At 41.3% G+C, this 20,749-nt stretch overlaps 1 protein-coding gene across 2 annotated transcripts in view; it reads right to left on the bottom strand.

Moving 5' to 3' along the window:
- c6.2 (complement component 6, duplicate 2) overlaps positions 1-20,749 on the bottom strand; it is a 46,810-nt gene that overhangs the window by 21,953 nt on the left and 4,108 nt on the right. Inside the window, exons 4-7 of one of the 2 annotated variants that reach the window (XM_028601606.1) lie at positions 16,347-16,485; positions 12,619-12,642; positions 5,927-6,028; positions 3,984-4,143 (exon numbers count right to left, since the gene is read on the bottom strand). In XM_028601606.1, the coding sequence (XP_028457407.1) occupies positions 3,984-4,143; positions 5,927-6,028; positions 12,619-12,642; positions 16,347-16,485 (425 nt within the window). Of the gene's footprint in view, positions 1-3,983; positions 4,144-5,926; positions 6,102-7,466; positions 7,798-12,618; positions 12,643-16,346; positions 16,486-20,749 lie in introns of those variants that run through there. The other variant, XM_028601604.1, reaches the window with a different exon arrangement.

The following is a 20,749-nucleotide window of genomic DNA, read 5'->3' as shown; positions in this document are numbered from 1 at the left end:
TCACACAGTGCCTGGGCAAGTCCCATTGTACTAGTTCCCAAACCAGACGATTCAGTACGATTTTGCAATGACTATTGACAGTTGAATGAAGTGTCTGATGCATACCCAATGCCTTGTGTCGATGATTTAATAGACACATTGAGGCATGCTTGTTTTCTAACCACTCTTGACCTCACAAAAGGCTATTGGCAGGTGCCCCTGACCCCGGCGTCCAAGGAGAAGACAGCCTTTGCCACCCCGGAGGGGCTCTACCAGTATACCCGGCTTCCGTTTGGTCTCCACGAGGCACCTGCCACATTCCAACGCCTGATGGATCGAGTCCTGGCGCCCCACAAGAGGTACGCAGCGGCTTATTTGGATGATGTCGTCATACAAAGTCCGGATTGGGCCAGCCACCTACCCCCGGGTACAAGCGGTGCTGGATTCGCTCAGGGAAGCAGGCCTCACAGCAAACCCGAAGAAGTGCAAGCTGGCCTTCAGCGAGACAAACTACCTGGGGTACACCATTGGGCAGGGGTTGGTCAAACCACAGGAAGCCAAACTACAGGCCATACAGGACTGGCCACGGCCCATCACCAAGAAGCAAGTAAGGTCATTTTTGGGCCTCGCTGGCTACTATAGACGTTTTATTACTGGTTTTGCTACCATAACTGCACCTTTGACAGAGCTGACGACCAAACGCCACTCTCGAATGGTAAAGTGGAACCCTGCGGCGGAGGCGGCTTTTGCCAACCTGAAGCGGGCACTCTGCTCCGGTCCGATCCTGGTGGCACCAGACTTCAAGAAGGAATTTATTGTCCAAGCGGATGCTTCAGAGGTAGGTCTGGGTGCTGTCCTCGCCCAGGCACATGACGGTGAAGAACATCCCATTCTCTACCTAAGCAGGAAGTTACTTCCAAGAGAGAAGAACTATTCAACGGTGGAAAAAGAATGTCTAGCTGTTACCTGGGCCCTGGACTCCCTTCGGTTCTATCTCCTGGGCCGACGTGTCACGGTGGTATCTGATCATGCCCCTCTGCAGTGGATGGCCAAGAACAGGGAAACAAACAGAGTTACCAGGTCGTTTTTGAGCTTGCAACCATTTAACTTTTCTGTTGTCTACAGGGCTGGCAAGCACCACAGCAATGCGGACGCCCTCTCCCGGCGTGATGCAGTCTTCTCTGCCTTTGGCCCGACGAGGACATCTGTCTCGAGGAGGGGGATATGTGACGTCACGAGAGGCTGTGTCCTGGACGGACGTTACATCCCCCTGAGATGGCTGCAAGCACAGACGGCTATGGCTCCATCCGCTGGTATAATCGGGAACTCCACCCCTCTGTGGCCAATGTTCCCACACAGCTGTGACAAATCAGGAGCTGATGAGCTGAAGGGTTTGTAAGGGATAGACACACACTTAGTGAAGTCTGTGTGTGGTGGGGAGACACGGTCTCCAAGCTGGGCTACCAGGAGGACGAGAGCGCTGTGCTACTATTGCCATGAGGAATATGATGGGTTGGAGAGACTTATCTGTGGAAAAGACTCACCGTTGGAAGTATTCACCTGTGGAAATACGTGAGAGACATTTGGAAGGACTTACTGCTGGCTTGGCCACGAGCTGCAGCCTGGACTACCGTAAGGCTGAGAACATTTATTTTCCTGAGGGAGAGAATTATGATTTCAAGATGCCGAAGAGACATCCCTGAAGTGTTGGCCCTTAAAGAGCAACAAGAAGTCTGCATTCTGTTATGTTTTCATTGACTTCCAAGAACTTTAATAAATTCCTTGTTATTATTTGAACCTCGTCTCCTTGCACTACTTGAGCCACCCCGCTGACTGAGTAGCCTCTCATGACGTCACAGTATATATATATGAACATTATTGTATTTTATTTATTATCATTATCAACCATCTCTAAGAGAACGGAACTCGGAAGAGAGCACAAGAAAACAAATCAAATCAAACTTTATTTATAATTAATGTAACACAATGTGCTTCGTACAAGAGTGACATAAAATGTTCAGTTATACAGAATAAAATGCATACAAAACATGTATCGAGCATATGCACACACGCAAACACACACACGCACACACACAACGACCAACACTGAACTGCCTAACCCTAATCCTCGGTTCTCCAGTCTACCTGGAATCCGTGAAAGTCATCCTCCTCCTCTCCTTCTGTGTCTGTGTCCCACACACCCCACTCCTGTGCTCTATCCAACGGATCATCTTGCATGTTTTCATCAACACCATCCTCCTCCCTCTCCAACTCAAACTCCTCACTATCTTCCAACTCAATGTCACTGCCCTCGCTGTCAAAATCCTCCTCTGCCGTAGCCATTTTCCCGCTCGCTCAAAAACAAATGCACGTGTATGTCTGATTGATTGACGTGACTTTCAGCCAACCACCGTACATTTGGGTGGTCACGTGGTCTTTAAAAAAACCAACAAGACCCACCTCATGTGTATTTGAACCAATGACAGTGCGTTCTATGCTGCACGCGTCATGAAAATGATGACGAATACCAAATGCTGCGCCACGCAGCAGCCGGCAGGAGGTTCAGAGTTGCGCAACGCAGTAACCGGCGGTAGATGTAATGGTTCGGTGCGCAGCATCTGGGACAAATGTGTTAAAGACCTTGTAAATCTCAATTTTTAAACAATCACAGACTTATTTATCAAAATTGATCACTATTAAAAAAAAATATTAGTGGTTAGAAGGGTTGCATACATACACGTCCTCAGTATTGTTTCTGAGAGTGTTCTACAGTCACAGACAAATTATACATCATGGATTGTTTAAAGTGCTCATATTATGCTTATTTTCAGGTTCATAATTGTATTTAGAGGTTATATCAGAATAGGTTTACATTATTTAATTTTCAAATAACACCATATTTTTGTTGTACTGCACATTGCTGCAGCTCCTCTTTTCACCCTGTGTGTTGAGCTCTCCGTTTTAGTTACAGAGTGAGACATCTCACTTCTGTTCCCTCTTTGTTGGGAGTTGCACATGCTCAGTAGCTAGGTAAGGACTACTAGCCAGTCAGAAGCAGAGTATGAGGGCGTGTCACGCTAGCAGCTAGGCGAGCATTATAACGCGTGTTACAAAGTGACGCACGTTCGTCACTTTGTAACAATGTTTTCTGTTGGAGATGGTAAGTCCCTTTGGGTTGGACTTTGGGCATTTTAACTTTCTAAACCTATAACGTGCACAAAAAATTTATATAACACAATAAAGGAAAGGGAAAAAGCCAAAAAGCATGAATGAATAGAATGAATGGGCCTAGTGCAATTTTTAAATGGCATCATATACTATTAATGTAGTCTTTTTTTGTATATTCCAATAACTCCCAATAAAGCTTCATTGAATTTAACTAAATTAAGACAGAGAGAGTCCAGGGCTAATGAGTCTCGACCCCTGGTTGTTTTCGTCATCAAATTTACCCATATATACTAAATACAGTTCGTCATAATGTTTTGCCCTTTTTATGCAGTAAGTATTTTTCTTTTTATGCAAGTATTTAGATGTACTACGTTTTTCTATACTCGCAGGAAATTATACAATATATGTGGATATTAATCAAAGCGAGAATGACACTGCCAATGGAACCTCAGAGCGAAATATTAAGCTCCATTCCATGAATGAAGTCAATGAAATATGATCTAAAGCTCCTAAAGCTAGAAAGTGGACATTTGAGCTTAGATTATTTATTTGTTTTACATGGAAGGCAAAAACGTTTTACTGAAGATGAAATACTATTTGTTTTTGTGTTCTAAGATCTTCCTCGAACCGTCTCGCCAAAAATATCTAAATTATAACAATGTTTTCGAGCTGTGAGCAGCTCCTTCATTTCTGCATCGGGCATTAAGCATACTTCATTTAGTCAATTCATTTTTCCGGTCTGAAAAAAAAAACAAGTCTGTAAGCATAGAGATAAGACACAGATATGACAGGGAATAATATGTCAGGGCTTGTGCAGTGCAATTTGTGTTCCTTGCCTGTTTCTTGGCGCAGGGCGAGCAGTCGGACCAAAGCCCGAACCCTGTCAGCAGGCAGTTGATGGGACAGGCATGCTCGTTACAAGCTCTGCTGTCATGTTCCTCACACAGCTGACGGCAGCTGCTCTTCCAGAAGTATTCATCACGATAATTAAAAGCCCTGTGAAAAAAAGTATGAAAATCACTTTTAAATGCAGCAGCTGTTGGCATCATCCGCATTAGCTTTGTTGTATTTCACAATAACTGAAAACAGCAAGAGGAAAGAAATTGCTTTGGCTCCATTTCACAACAGTTTCAATTTGTGTGCGTGTCTCACCTACCTCAGTGTGTCTCACCTTTATCGAAGTGTCTCATCTTTGTCAGCGTGTCTCATTGTTATCCGTGTCTCACCTGCCTCAGCGTGTCTCCCCTGCATCAGTGTGTCTCACCTTTGTCAGTGTGTCTTACCGGCGTCAGTGTGTCTCATCTTCATCAGTCTTACCTGCGTCAGCGTGTCTCACCTGCACCAGTGTGTCTCACTACGTCAGTGTGTCTCACCCCCTGCATCATTGTGTCCTGGATCAGTGTGTCTCACATACATCAGTGTGTCTCACTATGTCACCGTGTCTCACTATGTCAGTGTGTCTCACCTGCGTCAGTGTGTCTCACTACATCAGTGTGTCCTGCGTTAGTGTGTCTCACCTACATCAGTGTGTCTCACTATGTCACCGTGTCTCACTGTCAGTGTGTCTCACCTGCGTCAGTGTGTCTCACTACGTCAGTGTGTCTCACCTGCATCAGTGTGTCTCACCCCCTGCATCAGTGTGTCCTGCGTCAATGTGTCTCACCTGCGTCCGCGTGTCTCATCTTTGTCAGTGTGTCTCACCTTTGTCAGGGTGTCTTACCGGCGTCAGTGTGTCTCATCTTCATCAGTCTTACCTGCGTCAGCGTGTCTCACCTGCGCCAGTGTGTCTCACCTATGTCAGTGTGTCTCACTACATCAGTGTGTCCTGCGTCAGTGTGTCTCACCTACATCAGTGTGTCTCACTATGTCACCGTGTCTCACTGTCAGTGTGTCTCACCTGCGTCAGTGTGTCTCACTACGTCAGTGTGTCTCACCTGCATCAGTGTGTCTCACCCCCTGCATCAGTGTGTCCTGCGTCAATGTGTCTCACCTGCGTCCGCGTGTCTCACCTTTGTCAGTGTGTCTCACCTTTGTCAGGGTGTCTTACCGGCGTCAGTGTGTCTCATCTTCATCAGTCTTACCTGCGTCAGCGTGTCTCACCTGCGCCAGTGTGTCTCACCTATGTCAGTGTGTCTCACTACATCAGTGTGTCCTGCGTCAGTGTGTCTCACCTACATCAGTGTGTCTCACTATGTCACTGTGTCTCACTATGTCAGTGTGTCTCACCTGCATCAGTGTGTCTCACTACGTCAATGTGTCTCACCTGCGTCAGTGTGTCTCACCCCCTGCATCAGTGTGTCCTGCGTCAATGTGTCTCACTATGTCACCGTGTCTCACTATGTCAGTATGTCTCACCTGCGTCAGTGTGTCTCACTACGTCAATGTGTCACACCTGCGTCAGTGTGTCTCACCCCCTGCATCAGTGTGTCCTGCGTCAATGTGTCTCACTATGTCACCGTGTCTCACTATGTCAGTATGTCTCACCTGCGTCAGTGTGTCTCACTACGTCAGTGTGTCTCACTATGTCACCGTGTCTCACTATGTCAGTGTGTCTCACCTGCATCAGTGTGTCTCACTACGTCAATGTGTCTCACCTGCGTCAGTGTGTCTCACCCCCTGCATCAGTGTGTCCTGCATCAATGTGTCTCACTATGTCACCGTGTCTCACTATGTCAGTGTGTCTCACCTGCGTCAGTGTGTCTCACTACGTCAGTGTGTCTCACTACGTCAGTGTGTCTCACCTGTGTCAGCGTGTCTCACCTGAGCCAGTGTGTCTCACCTGTGCCTGTGCTGTGTCCCGTGGTTGCAGGTCTGGGAGCAGGCGGACCAGGATCCCCAGGGGTATCGGTCACAGAAACAGGCCTGGCCAGCTGATATCCAGCTGAGCAACTGTAGCAGCAGGACCAACCAGCTGGAAGGAGCCATCAGAGAACTTCAAACTGCTTTCACCTCCTCTGAAAGGAATTTGATGGCCAGAATCAACGACTGACTTCTTTTATCCTGTAAGTTAAATACATTCTGACCCTTAACTTACTCTGAACTAAACTTCCTGTTTTATATTAAGTATCCTAGTCTCGGTGGGTCCTGGTAGCTCACCTGGTTGAGCGTGCGCCCCATATACTAAGGCTTAGTCCTTACCGCAGTGGCCCGGGTTTGAGTCCGACCCGTGGCCCTTTGCTTCATGTCATCCGCCCTCTGTCTCCCCCCCTTTCCTGTCTTAACTTCATCAAATAAAGGGTTAGGATTTGAAAAAAAAAATCTTAAAACTTAAAAAAAAAAAAAAATCTAGTTACTCCCACAGTTGAAACCTAGAGATATTTGGCTGCAAGTAATACAAACATCGCTAACATTATTATCCAGTGAGCATCAAGACAAAATCCAAGGCACCCGTCTTAAAAAAAAAAAAAAAAAAAAAAAAAAAAAAAAAAGGTCAAATGCCCTTGGATTGTTTTTGAGCAGAAAATAAAATTATTGCATTGATTACATTTTAACATCCTAACAAACTCAACATGTGAGCACAAGGATTATACTCAGGACATTCATTAACTGAAACCCTACACTCAAAAACGTTTTTTTCTTTTTAAACATATTTAAATTATTCAATAAACTCAGTTTCCAAAGTTTTGTATGCAATACAACATGTTTTACATACATACTAAACATATATCAGACTGCATTTTAGGCAAGGCAAGGTAAGTTCTAGTTTTAGCACATTTCATTAATGGAATAATTCAGTGTTTTACATAACGCATAAATAGGCATTTAAGAAAAAGAAAATAAATAAATGAAATAGTACAGAGAAGGGTCACGGTGCAATCGATTACATTTTACGTTAATGGTGTTTTTATTTCTCTTACATTTTATTTTCTAAAGTACAGTCAACATGCATGAAAAAGCAATGTTACCACACTGCACATAGCTGTACATATCTGTCTATATGGTTCATTCAGTATATCCATATTTATTCTGTTTTTCTTATTATATATTCTGCTAATACACTGCATATATCTATATTATTCTTACTACTAGTATAATGTCACTGCTACTGCATTGCACATATCTGTACATGTTGTTCATACATTGTTCATATTACATAGCCATATTTATTATGCTCTTATAACACTGCAATATATTTCTTGTCCTGCCTATGCACCACCTGTCTATACTTTGTATATCGCATTGCACTTTTCTGCTTTTTTTGCACTTCTGGTTGGACGCAAACTACATTTCGCTGTCTTTGTACTTGTACACTGCACAATGACAATAAAGTTGAATCTAATCTGATCTAAACATGCATAAAAAAGCTAAATCTGACTCACCACATGTACTGACGTCCTCTTCAGCAGATAGGAATGCGTACAATTGTAGCTCCTGTGTGTAGTGCAGTTTGTGCAGTTAAGAGTCCTCTCGCTGAGTTGACTCTGCACTGCAGGCAGAGCCGAGTCTGCAATGTAAAACCTCCCTCTGCGATTTCTCATGGGAATCCAGTAGTTTTTTTTTTTACCTACATTGCTCAATCGGTGTGCGAAAACAACTGCTTTTTGTAGTAATCTGAAAAAATAAATAATCAGAAGATATAGCATCACTCCTTACATAACTCTTTTGTCCCACCTTGTTACGGGAAGTAAAGAGCTCTGGAGTTTCCCGGCTGCAGAGATGTAAACCAGATGTTTTGTGTTTGAGACTTGACAGTTAGAGATACTGAGGGGGGGCGCGGGGGAGGGGGGAAACACTTATTTTCTTTCCACATTCTCTTTAGCGCTCCAAGTATTTGCACAATCTGCACTTAAGAATCATTTCCCAATTTGAGACCAATAAAGTCCAAATATCTATCCATCTGCACTGGTACTCTCAATGTTTTTTTATATGAGATTGCACAGGTTTACTTTCATTTAATATCAACATTCCAGTTACAAATGTTACAAATTTTTGTATCCAGACATGTTCTTCTGAAGCACAATCTGTGTTTTGGGGTTGTTTTCTTATTAATGAATGAATGGCTGAGAGGTATGTTTGTTCTCTAGAGTACATTCTTTGCATTTTGCAACACATATGTTATGTTCTATATCACTTTGTGTTGTGTATATATATAGTTCCCTTTTTCGGTTTAGACGATGACTGAGACTTCTGATCAGTCTCATTTGTAAATGCTTTGAGAGACATAGATAGTATAGTTCTCACTTTAGATGAAGTCACATACAAATAGTAATCACTAGTAGTAAATGCTTAATCCATAAGGATTTGGCCTGGGAACCGGAAGGTCGCTGGTTCAAGTCCCGGTATGGACCAAGTACGGAGTGTGGACTTGAGCAAGGCACCGAAGCCCCAACTGCTCGGGGGCGCCTGTCCGTGGTCAGCCCCCTCACTCTGACATCTCTCTATTAGTGCGTGTACGTGTACACACACCAGGCCATGTGTGTGTATTTCAGGCCTGTGTGTAATGTGTAACAATTCCCTTGGGGGATTAATAAACTATGTCTTCTTCTACTACCTGAATTGCTGTATTAATAAATATTTCTAAAACATAACACACTCGCTTACCATTAGTATATGTCTAAATTATTACTGTATATGGATAAATGTACATCTAAATAGTTTATAATTTACTTACACTTTCTAAATTATCATCTATCTATCTATCTATCTATCTATCCATCCATCCATAGGTTATAGTGTATGATTGAAACATTCTGACATATAGTAGTTATTGAATGAAATATTGTGATTGGGTTTGGTGTTCGAGCTTAATTTTTCCAAGACTTTTGGGATGAGAAGAGGAAAAATGTATGCAAAGTGTTACAAAAGATATAGAGACAGGACATGGCCAAAGGTTGTGCATTCATTTAGTAATTTAACAGATGAAATGGTGCAGAATGAGGCAGATGCCGTCAAATATTCATATATTTTGAAGAAAATGAAGATAGCGGAACCTCTCAAGTTGGTTGAAGACATCAAAAAACTGAATGTGAATTTTTGCGATCAGAAGATGCACAACTGGAGGAAAACTGGACAAAATTGGAATTATTAGACTGACACCGAAATCACTGAAAGGGCAAATACAACTGGATTCAGTAGCACGATTGTCAAAAACATTAAATATTAGCATTTCATTTCCAAGTAAATCATTTATTTTTGTGTGCTGCTCTTGTATGATTACTTAAAGGAATAGTTCACCATCTCGAGAGTAGTCTTATTGGTTTTCTTTCCAAGAGTTAGATGAGGAGATTGATATCAGGCTCATGTCTGTGTATTAAGAGGTGTAGGTGGGCACGTTTTCACTTTGGACAAAACCAGGCTAGCAGTTTCCCTCTGCTTCCACTATTTATGCTAAGCTAGGCTAACCATAGTCTGACTACAGCTCTGTACTTCACTCATAGACATTAGATCGGTACTGAGCCGCTCGTCTCACTTGGAAACTCACAAAGAGAGCAAATAACTCTATTTCAAAAATGTTGAACTATCCCTTTAAGGTAAAGACAATACAAACATATAATAGAATCTTACTTGTATATAAAACTTTATTCACATTATAAAATGTCTTGAGCTGTTTAACATGCCAAAAGAAAGAATTTAGCAATTTAGACAACACCACGTTAGATTACAGTAAAGAAATTAATTTAAAAAAAAGTCACAAATTACAAAATTACACTTACACTGAACGGGCAAATGGCTCTAGTGGAGTGCGTCAAATGAATGCGTAGATTTCAATTAGTTTTTTGTGTGGCTTTTTTAGTTCTGCTGTTTGGAGTGTGGGACATCTGCGAAGCCCTTGTGATGGAAAACTGAAGCTGAAAGTTAAAAATCAGAGAAGGCCGCTGATGACATGCTGCACATTCATATACAGTACAACACCACTTAAAGGGTGATTTTGGCAGGCCTATTTTCCCATGCACTGGTGTCTAAGAGTAATTGTTCCAGTATTAAGCGGGCTGCAATGTAATCTTACAGGGCAAATGTGCATAATCAATTTAATCCACTAAAAGTGCTGTTTTTGCCACTGACAGATTATTATTCTGAGTGTCTGACGACATTATGGAAAGAATCCATACAGAGATAGACCTTTTTGTTAAAGCGTAACTCTCTCCGGTGTTGAGAGAGAAGACTTAGGGACCGTCTACAAACTACAACACCGAAAAGACCTACAACAAAAATATTTATTAATTTAATGATTAAATAAGGTAGTGTCTCCAAACTTACCTCAATTATAATTTGTCTCCTGCTAGTTGTACTACAGCACTTACTTTAAAAAAATAAGCATATACCCATTTTAGAAAATATTTTTGTATCTCTTTTCGGTGTTGTAGTTTGTAAATGGTCCCGAAGCACTCGTCTTGCCGTCTCAACACCGGAACTACACAGAGCTTAATTAGCACAACTTTCGTGCAATTCTTTCTTCACGTGTTAAGAGGCTAAAAGCACGTTTTAAAACTTGCCCCGTTTCAGCCTCCTGGGTGCTAACGCTAGCAGGAGGATAACATGGTGTAGGGAACAGCGATTGTTTTCATTTTTCTCGCTAATGACAGCACTCCAAATTTACAAAACAGAGCTACGTGTTGAAATCGACCGGAATTGTCCTTTAATGCTGGACCAATTTCAAAAATGGTTGTTCCCATCAGTCACTCAGACACAAAAACATGGGAAAATAGGGTCTAGTTTAAAAAAAAGTTACCCTTAACGCCCAGCTAGTTTTACCATAGAGGCCGCAATGATCATTAGACCCCAAAATATTAAAGTGTTAGACCGAACGGACATACTGATGACGCAGCTATTCTTCACGACGAGTATTAGAGCAATCATAATATTACAAGTTTCAATTTTACAAGACAAAGTCTTAATATTCGGGTAAGAAAGTCAACAAAATCTCATGTTATGACAAAGATTGGGCAGATTAGATTACACACCCTCACTTTGAAGCAAGAAAAGAAACGTCTCATAATTTTTATTACCAGAATGTTATGATTTTCTTTTATTAAAGTTTGACTTTTTTTTCTCTTACATTACATTGATTTTACAACTTTATGCTCAAAATCTTTGATTCTATATACCATATCTAGCCGAGGAGCCTTGCTGTGGACTAAAGTGTTGGTCAATAGGAAATGTTCAGGGGTCAACTAAATGATCTAAAGCAGGGGTTTCAAACTCAGTTTCCCAGAGGGCCAGACTGGAAAATGAGGATCACATCAAGGGCCGGACATGTTCATCGAAATGCTTTTATTTAAGAGAAAAAGTCAAATATTTTGACTGTATTATTGCATGTCTCATATACTGTAGTCTTCTCACTTACATTTAAGGCCCTCATAAAGCCCCAAAAAAGTTCATCAAAAAAGTTCCTCAGCCAGAGACAAATACGTTGAATAAAGCGCCAAAAAAAGTTTTAAAAAAAAAAAGCGTCAAAATTGTCTGAAAAAGTGACAAAAACATCGTAAAAGGCAAAACATTGAGTAAAGCGTCAAAAACGTTAAAACAAAGTGCCTAAAGCATTGAATAAAGTGCATAAACTGCCGGAAAAGGTGTCAAAAATGTCAAAAAAGCACCAAAAAAAAAAAAAAAAAAAAAAAGCACCAAAAACTTTGGAAAAAGCGACAAAAAGTAGGTGGGGCTTAATTTATTTCATTGATTATTTATTACACGCAATGTGGAATACATTTTTAAATCCTTTTTTTTCTATAGAGAACAAGACGTCATAATTATAGTAGCCAATTAGATGTATGCGTCATAACGCTGTGGATGAATTGCTCGGTTCACAGTGTGTCAGACCACGCAGGCAAGTAGAGACTCGCCTGGCAAAGAGCCTCTACTAAACAACGTTCAGATGGAATACATCGGGAGGTTGATGGCGCTTAAACATCTCACATCGTGACACGACAAAACATGGAGGTGCGACACAAGCACAGTGAGACAACTGGAAATGGAAAATGCCAGTGCATAGCCTGAATATGTACATTTGTATTCTTTCGTTATATAAAATGGCACAAAATAGAAAGATAAGGAGGGATGGCTGCTTATGTCAGAATAAATAAAAGAAATAGAAACTGGGAGTTCTAAAACTGAAACCCCGACCCGACCGGTGCCCGTGTCTTTATGGTACTGTACCTGTTCACCCGCAATATATTTATCCTTCATTTGATCCAGTACTGACAGCTAATGCAACACTTTCCACTGGGCATTGTGTATGTACTAGAGCTGGGTAAAATAATCCATTCTCAAATTAAAAATCCATCTTTGTTCGAGTGATCTGATTTCGGTTAATAAAAATCCTGAAATAATTTAATTGTATTAAAGCTACAGTGCGTAGTTTCTGTCGCCCCCATGAGGAATTCTGAGTAATGACAACAACACTGTTGTGGTGCGTCCACACGATACAAGCCTTATGTGATTGTACATGTTATGTCATACATGTAATATGTTTTTTTTTTGAAAATTAAACCATGTAAACCTATTCTGGTAATACCTCTAATTACAATTATGAACCTGAAAATGTGCATAATATGAGGTCTTTAAACTAACTTTTTGGGGGTCAATTCTTAATGTAAACATTAACCTGGTGCACTTAGACAACTATAACAGGGTTGCTTCTTGTCTGCTTGTACAACGTACAGCACGAGATCGCTGCAAATCTCTTTTACATCCGAGCAAAATTGGCGATGTCACCGAAATTTCCCCTGACCTAATTGACATTGAATCGTTTTCGAATCGGGACCTTGTGAATCGGAATCAAAACAATTTGCGAAATCACTGGCGATACCCAGCCCTAGCACGTACCGTACCATCTACATGGAAGGGGTCTTAAAAATAAATAACCAAGCCCAACTTTGATCCAATCCCGAAATTAACAAACCGTCGCAGAAGAACCAAAATGACCAACCAGCAAAAAAAAAAAGTTAACATCAACATGAAAAAGACAAATGCCACAGAATTAGATAACAGGTACTACAAGATTACAATTTCAGATAATGGGGGGGGGGGGGGTGATTAATGACTCTTATATACATAACAAAAAAAGGAAAAAAAAATGTGTGTTGAGTGTAGTGCTGCCTTCAGGTGCTCAGCCAGACACCATGCAGCAGAGGCCGGGGAAGCGCCTCTTCCTCTGTCTGATCAGCGGGTGTGGGGTCAGATTCAACAAGCTGCTGTCATCTGGAACAGACAAAACGCTTTGTGGTGGAAACAGAGCAGGAGGATGATGATTAGGCCGGATTACAAAGAGACAAAGGCTGCATTAACGTCGCTACGATTTTGGTTTTTGAGCGGAGTTTTGAGCCAAAAGCGATCTCTGTGCCAAGTGTTTTTAGCTCCAGCGGAAGGACTAATCTCCGTTTAAACTAACACGCCCAAACCGCATATCTCATGAAGAGTCTCATATACTGGGCATAAACAGGAGGCAGCACGTATATGTCACTAAGTGTAGCCAGGCAGCTAGTGTTTTCTTATTTGTACTGTATATATTTTGGTGTTTTGATTGCCTGGCACACACACTGCGACTCCCCAACACACCTGAGGCACATCTCCTAATCAGGGGAGATGCTGGATTGGCACGAGGACGCGCTCCAAGCACACCGGTAGTGGATCTCCTAATGACGGGATTAGACGCGAGATGGAGGCAGTTTAAAGTGTTCTGGTGGGGAAGAGCAGCAGGAGAGTGAGCTGTGGAAACGAGCTGCGGCGAGGCGAGACTAGACGGTGGTGGAAACCTACAGGACGGCGTGAGGTTAGACGGGCTGGACAGCGAGCTGGACCCAAGCAAAAAGGGCAGGCTGTCGACACCGAAAAGTGCGCAGAGGACGTCTGTCGGATCGGCGCACCGGCATTGCACGGGTGCCCCGACCAGGAAGAGCGGACTGTACCATACCGCCACCGGCCCCTTCACCGCCGCCGTCAGGGTAAAGACGGTAGTCCCTTTTTACAGAATGCTTCATAGATTGTTTTAAGTCAGATCCTCTATCTTTTTGTCCACTACAAACATGTACCTGGACATTTGCTGCCCCTGAAAAGGAAACCATATAAAGACCATTTTAAAACTAAAAACAAACGTTTCTGTGTGTGTGTGTGTGTGTGTGTGTGTGTGTGTGTGTGTGTGTGTGTGTGTGTGTGTGTGTATCCGTGTGTGTGTAGTGCTCCTACCACTGATCACTGGATAAAAGGGAGAGAGAGGGGGGAGGAAACGGGGATTGCTAAACAGTGCTAATAGCAACAGTGCAAACAGAGCATTAGTTCTCACTCACTGGGGTGACTTGGGTTCCGCCGGAGAGCCGTGCTCATCAGTGATTAAGTTGTTAGTTAAAAGGTATAGTTAGTTAAAGGTATATTAATTTAATCCAATACACTTTTTGTCAGATTCAGTGAATTTCTCCACCTAGCTCTCTATTTTCTGTGTGCTGAAAAAAATCTGGTGTTAATACACAGCAGGGCTCGACATTAAGGCTTGTCCGGGACAAGTGGATTTTTTGTAGGGCAAGTGGAAGAGAAATTTACTTGCCCCACTGGACAAGTTAAAACTCAAACAAAACAAAATGCCATGTTACTTCACGTTATGTGCCACTCATTTCGTCTATGTTACAGAATTGAAACAAATACATATTTTACCCCACAATCCCAGGCAGCGGGTCGGCGGGCCGCTAACGTTAGACCCAGCCCGCTGTTCAGCTCATTCTCTGTAAGCGAAGCAGCATGAAAGCACTGCGAGCTGGCCGGTGTTAGCTGGCTAACATTAGCTTTAGATTAGCAAAACACAAATTCTTTTATAAAATGATAAATCTTTACCCGGACAAGTGACTTTTGTTCATGGACAAGTGAAATGTAAATGTACTTGTCCGAACACAGCCCTGGCTCTCTAAATGGAAAACAAACAAAAACAGTATTCTTGCCAATCAGCAACAGGCGGCGTCAGCTGGTGGTAGGGGGGAAGGGGGTTGTATTTGTTTGGCAGTTGAGTTCAACTATCAACAGTCTTTGTGCAGAATCACTTACTGCACCTTTAAGTTAACCGTCCCGTCATCGGCCGGTAACCTCTGTATGGGTAGCGCGGGGCTCCTGCATCACCCTGTCCAGGTTCTAATTCGGCAATAATGACCTGCTCACTCTTCCTTATCCCTTAAATAAAAAAAATGTTGTGCTTTATTTCTTATTTTATTTTTTTTCACTCCTTCCTTTAATCTTTTTATTAATAAAATAAAAAAAATGCATTTCGGGCTTGCAGGTCGCACTATTGCATTTGCCTTGATACTGTATTTCCTGTTTTGGTCCAGCACCTGTTGAAGAGTTTTTTGGATGTTGGCATCAACTGTGTATGGCAACTGAGCATCTAATAATATGAAACGGAAAGTATTGCACTGAATGCTCATTGCATGCATGTATTATTACAATCTACAGTATAAACAGTATGCAGTCATTCAGGCCTATTGGTCTATGAGAAGAAAATAGACCTCTGATAGGTCCATATTATGCCTGTTAGCGAATATGAGTGTCAGTGATTTTCGATTTTATTTTATTTTTGGGGCATTTTAGGCCTTTACATGTATTTTTATAGGACAGCTGAAGACATGAAAGGGGAGACAGAGGGGGGAACGACATGCAGCAAAGGGCCGCAGCTCGGAGTCGAACCCACGGCTGCTGCGTCGAGGTGTAAACCTCTATATATGGTGAGCTACCCATATATGGAAGCATTTTTCCCAGCTGCTTTACATAAGTGCCTGACAGCCTGTGATCGTAGGTGTTTTTTTCCGATACGGATGAATATTAAACAACTAAAAACTAGGTCTATGTCTTTAAAATGGCAAAAAAATTGCCTATTTTGTGCCAAGTTTTCATTTTGTTTTGCGGTGTTTTAAACACCCACTGGTTACCGACTAGAAATTAGCATGGCATTCAATGCATTGCTTCATTTTCTGTGCAGTTTAAACAAGTGACTAATGATAATTTGACCCGCGCTCTCGGTCCATGGTGCTGAACAATGGAGGGTATTGTATAGTGCTGCAATGGGAATTCACAGTTCACAGCAATGCCACAAATGTCATCTCTGACAAACATTACATACCTTGGTTTTTCAGTGGCAATGGCATCGTGTCCCTGATTTTGCTGAGTAGGTTTCGCATCTCTCGCATATCTCTGTGAAAACAAAGAAAAACCCACTTATTTGCAGCAGAACAATCCAGTGTTTCAGTCTAAGTATGGATTTAAGAAAGCCGGTGCAGTCGGTGTACCTCTCTATATTTTGAATATCCATTCCCACCAGCCACTGCTCCTGAGGAAAGTCGATGGGGGAGGACGATCGCTCTTCCAGGATGGGAACGTCTGAGCTTTCATCCATCCTGAGGTCCAACCTCGGCTCGGAGTCCGTTCCTTCAGGTCCGAACAGAAACATCAGCACACTCACACTCACAGCAGTTACATCTTTTAAAAGAACACGCAACTTATTGGGACTTTGGCTTATTCACCGTATCAGTATGTCTGACCACCCACCGCTAGCCTAGCTTAGCACAGATCCTGGTATCCCGTATGCATACTGGGAACTATTCTCCACAGAAGGCGGAACAGAAGTGATTTGCTCGCAGCACCTGAGAAGCCCCGTGGTGAGGAGCAGAGAGTAACTACGGTGCTTTTCAGGTGTTACGTTAATCCCTCCGCCCAATTAGCAGAGTAGCAGTGCTTCGCCTCTCTGAGAATATAGTTCCCAGTATGTATACGGTTAGAAGATGGCTGTGTCTCATGTGACCTTGTTATTTGTACACCCTGTGACTATACAAATCACAACATGTAAATAGGAACATGTTGGCGTTATTTTTCACTTATTGGGAGCAGTAGGCTAGATGGAGCCGGTTACCTCCAGGTTCTGTGCTAAGCTAGGCTAGCGGTGGGTGCGTCGGACACGACACGCACGGAGATGAGAAAGGTATGTATGGATTATCTCACTCTGAGGGATACGATGAATAAGTCCCAATAAGTCGGCGTGTTCCTTTATGCAATGGATGACATGCATTCACATATTGTGAGGTTTTATTCAAAGTCTTTATTGAGCGTATAGCTCCTTCAGGAATTCTTCTTTTTCAAAACGTGAAATATGTTGTGGCCTTGCAGGGGCTGTATGTTAGGCGTGCTCACGGAAAAGTCACCCAATCAAATTATGAACAGGTGAAAGATGCATAATATCGGCAAAAGGAGTAAAGATGTGGAATCTTTTAGATGAGGAAATGAAAATGTGTAACACGCTACAAAGATCAAAAAAAAAAAAAAAAAAAAAAAGATGCTAAAACAAATATAAAAGTAAGGCATGTATGGCAATGTCTATGAATGGGAATGTATTTTGTTTGGTTTCATATCTTCCTCACATAATGTGTGATAATATATAATATGTATATAACATACAGAAATGAAGAATAATACATTCAATAAGATTGAAAAGATTCTGAGGCACCTAAGAACAAAATATGAATAAAATAGAATGTAAGGTAAGGTGTTATAAGAAAATGCTTCAACCTACACCTTCTCGGTCAGTGTTGGTTATAAACAAGTTAAGACGACACTGTATGAATTAAGGTGACACTTTATTTTTTTTTTACCATTTATGTTATGTATGTGATGTTGTGTATCTATGTGATCGAAATAAACTAAACGAAACTACATGAACACCATTTCATTAGTTTTTAATAAATATAACAGATTTGATTCTTTACATCTTTTAAATTACAGATGTAAAAAAATTAAAATCAAACACTAGGGCTGAAACAAACACTGATTTGCATTGTCGATTAATCTGTTGATTATTTTCTCGATTAATCGATTAGTTGTTTGGTCTATAAAATGTCAGAAAATGGTGAAAAAATGTGGATCAGTGTTTTCCCAAAGCCAGTTTTCCTTGTTTTGTCCCCAAATCAAAGATATTCAATTTACTGTCACAGAGGAGAGAAGAAACTAGAAAATATTCACATTTAAGAAGCTGGAATCGTGGCCGGTTAGCTCAGTTAGTAGAGCAGGCACACATGTATTGAGGTTAATTCCTCGATGCAGAAGGTCCAGGGTTCGACTCCGATCGGTGACGGTTTTCTGCATGTCTTCCTCATCTGTCTCTCCCCCTTTCATGTCTGAGCTGTCCTATCATTAAAGGCGGAAGTGCCCGTACAAATAATCTTTAAGAAGCTGGAATCAGAGAATTTTCTGCAGTATTTTTATTTTTTTTACATTAAAAACAATAAATTGATTATCAAAACAGTTGGTTAATTTAAATTGTGGGCAACTAATGGATTAATGCATGCATACTGACTGCTCTCTACTGCCCTCTGCTGCTTCAACAGACCTGAACTCTGATCTCAGATATCATTGAACAGTAACAGAAACATTTAGGGGCCCGATTGCTTTTAAAACTATATTTAGACACATTGATGTTGAATACGCAGTTTGAAATTGCATGTTAGGTCAAACTAAGAACTAGAACCAAGAACTAATTGAAACTGAAACGAGTGCCAGGAAAGCGTGGGATCTGACGAAGGGTGAGGTGCAATACGTATACTTTAAATAGATATTAAGAAGCAGGATTTCAAGACCAAAAATTGAAGGGGGAAAGATAATGAAATGCAATTGAAGTTGTTTAATAACTGCATGCATTACTGCATCGTCAGATGTCCAGACATACTTTTCATGTGCAATGCTTAAAAGTTGGAAATATACTGTATGTTTGTTTGTTTTTAAATAATTGAATGCATGCATTTTGAAATGCAAACTGCATTGAATTGATGCACAGTGCGGAAGATGGGAGAAATTCTTAAGAAAGAAAGTCTTACAAAATAAAGTATGTACTAGGAAGGATGCACTAGTATGTACTAAATATAGTAGAATTTAGAAAAGGTTAAACAAACTAGGTCGTCACATTTCATAAGTTGAGATCAACTCTTAATATTCCTCTTGTTTGTTCACTGCAGGTTTTTAATCGTCATGTAACATTAAAAACAAAATGTATCCTCACCCTCACCGTTATGTGCTCTTCTGTTTCCAATGTGGGCCTTTTTTAATTCATAATTAATATTTAAATGTCATGAGTGCCTGAAATGGGCCAGTATTCACCAGTACTAAGTACTGATGAATGGGTACCCTTACTTGTAATTGTTATTAACAGTATTATAAATAGGCTGATGTTTATACCAAAATAGGCTATATATACATATATATATATAATGATTTATTGGGAAAGACCAAGCAATTCTATGTAAAATCAGACATTCAGCTCCTCCCATTAAGCCCAAATGGAATGAAAAAGACGTATGAAATGATCATGTCATGCAACCGCTGAAATATGATACTGGCACATTTTGGACCAATTCAGGCACTGTATATCTGATTCCCACATAAAAAAATAAAAATAAAACTGAACCAGGTTGCATGGGGCAGAGCATTTGTGAGGGGTTGGATAAGTGCCTCCTGCACAATGCCTGTGTGGCGTGAGCATGGAGTTTCGGTTGTGTGTCAGTTGGCATTTTTTTATGTCTTTACACACCAGAAACGTGTCTGACGCGGCGCTGCTGCTGCTAGCCTTGTCTGTACACATGTAGGTTTCCTACTGAGAAATTGAAATATGTTAATATGTTAAACATGAATATATACCGATTTGATTACTTCAAAGACAACGTCGGCAGTATTTCGTTCTGTATTGACAGGTGCAATATATTTTTTTTAAATTCGATAATTATTATTTATTATTTTTTTAAATTACATTTCTATCTGCATTTATGTCAAAACCTAGAGACTTTCAAACATCAAAATGTCATTTATTAAGTGTATTTGTGTCAAAATGCCAAATAAACTTCCAACACGCTTGCTGTGTCGCGTGAAAAATAGGCGTCAGTCCTATTTCTAGCATGCACGTGTTTTCTGAGACGTGCATGTCACGCAGGCAGTGTGCAAGTTCTAACCTGTTAACATGGGAGCCTTTAATAAAAACAGACACGCCACGCAGCTGACACGCTCACGCCACGCAGCCAGTGTGCAGGAGCCCTTACTGAGATGCAGCCTTGAATCCCAGCACCGCAGTTACTTCACGTAAGCAGTTCCTGCTTGGCCTTTTGTTTTTGGAAACTATTTCAGGTTGCATGCATTTTTTAACAATCCTGCTATTAGGTTGATTCATTACTTAAAGTTATTAATGTCAGGGTTTCCCCCCAGTGTATTGTAAGCCTGGTGGCCCACCAGGCCTAAGTTGTGCCCCACTAGGCATAAGCCACTGGGAATTATTCTTTTAATGTATTTTTAAGACTTTTTTTTTTGTACTACAGTTACAGTGGGGCTGCTCGGTTGGAAACTTAGATGTAGTCATATTTTCAACTCTCCAGTTAGCTTTTAGCAGTGACTTTATGTAGGGCCCTGTGGAATCTGTCAAATAGATTTTCCATAGAGTCCATCACAGAAACCATTGGGTTCTACATTAATGCTGCCATCAGTCGGTGACTGGCCCCAGCCGGGCTCTGATTCCAAAAAAAGACACTTGCCAATGGGCTAAACGACTTTTCTGGGGGAAAGGCTGAATGCTGTATTTGCCTTTTAAAATAAATATAATAAATAAATTAAATGTGAGATTATTGTAACTACAGGCCTTTTTCACTGCAGGCATTTGGACTTG

The sequence above is a fragment of the Perca flavescens genome, chromosome 16, assembly GCF_004354835.1.
Source record: "Perca flavescens isolate YP-PL-M2 chromosome 16, PFLA_1.0, whole genome shotgun sequence".
NCBI classification, from domain to species: Eukaryota; Metazoa; Chordata; class Actinopteri; order Perciformes; family Percidae; genus Perca; species Perca flavescens.
The sequence above is the reverse complement of the archived record's forward strand: the minus strand, read 5'-3'. Positions and strand labels throughout refer to the sequence as shown.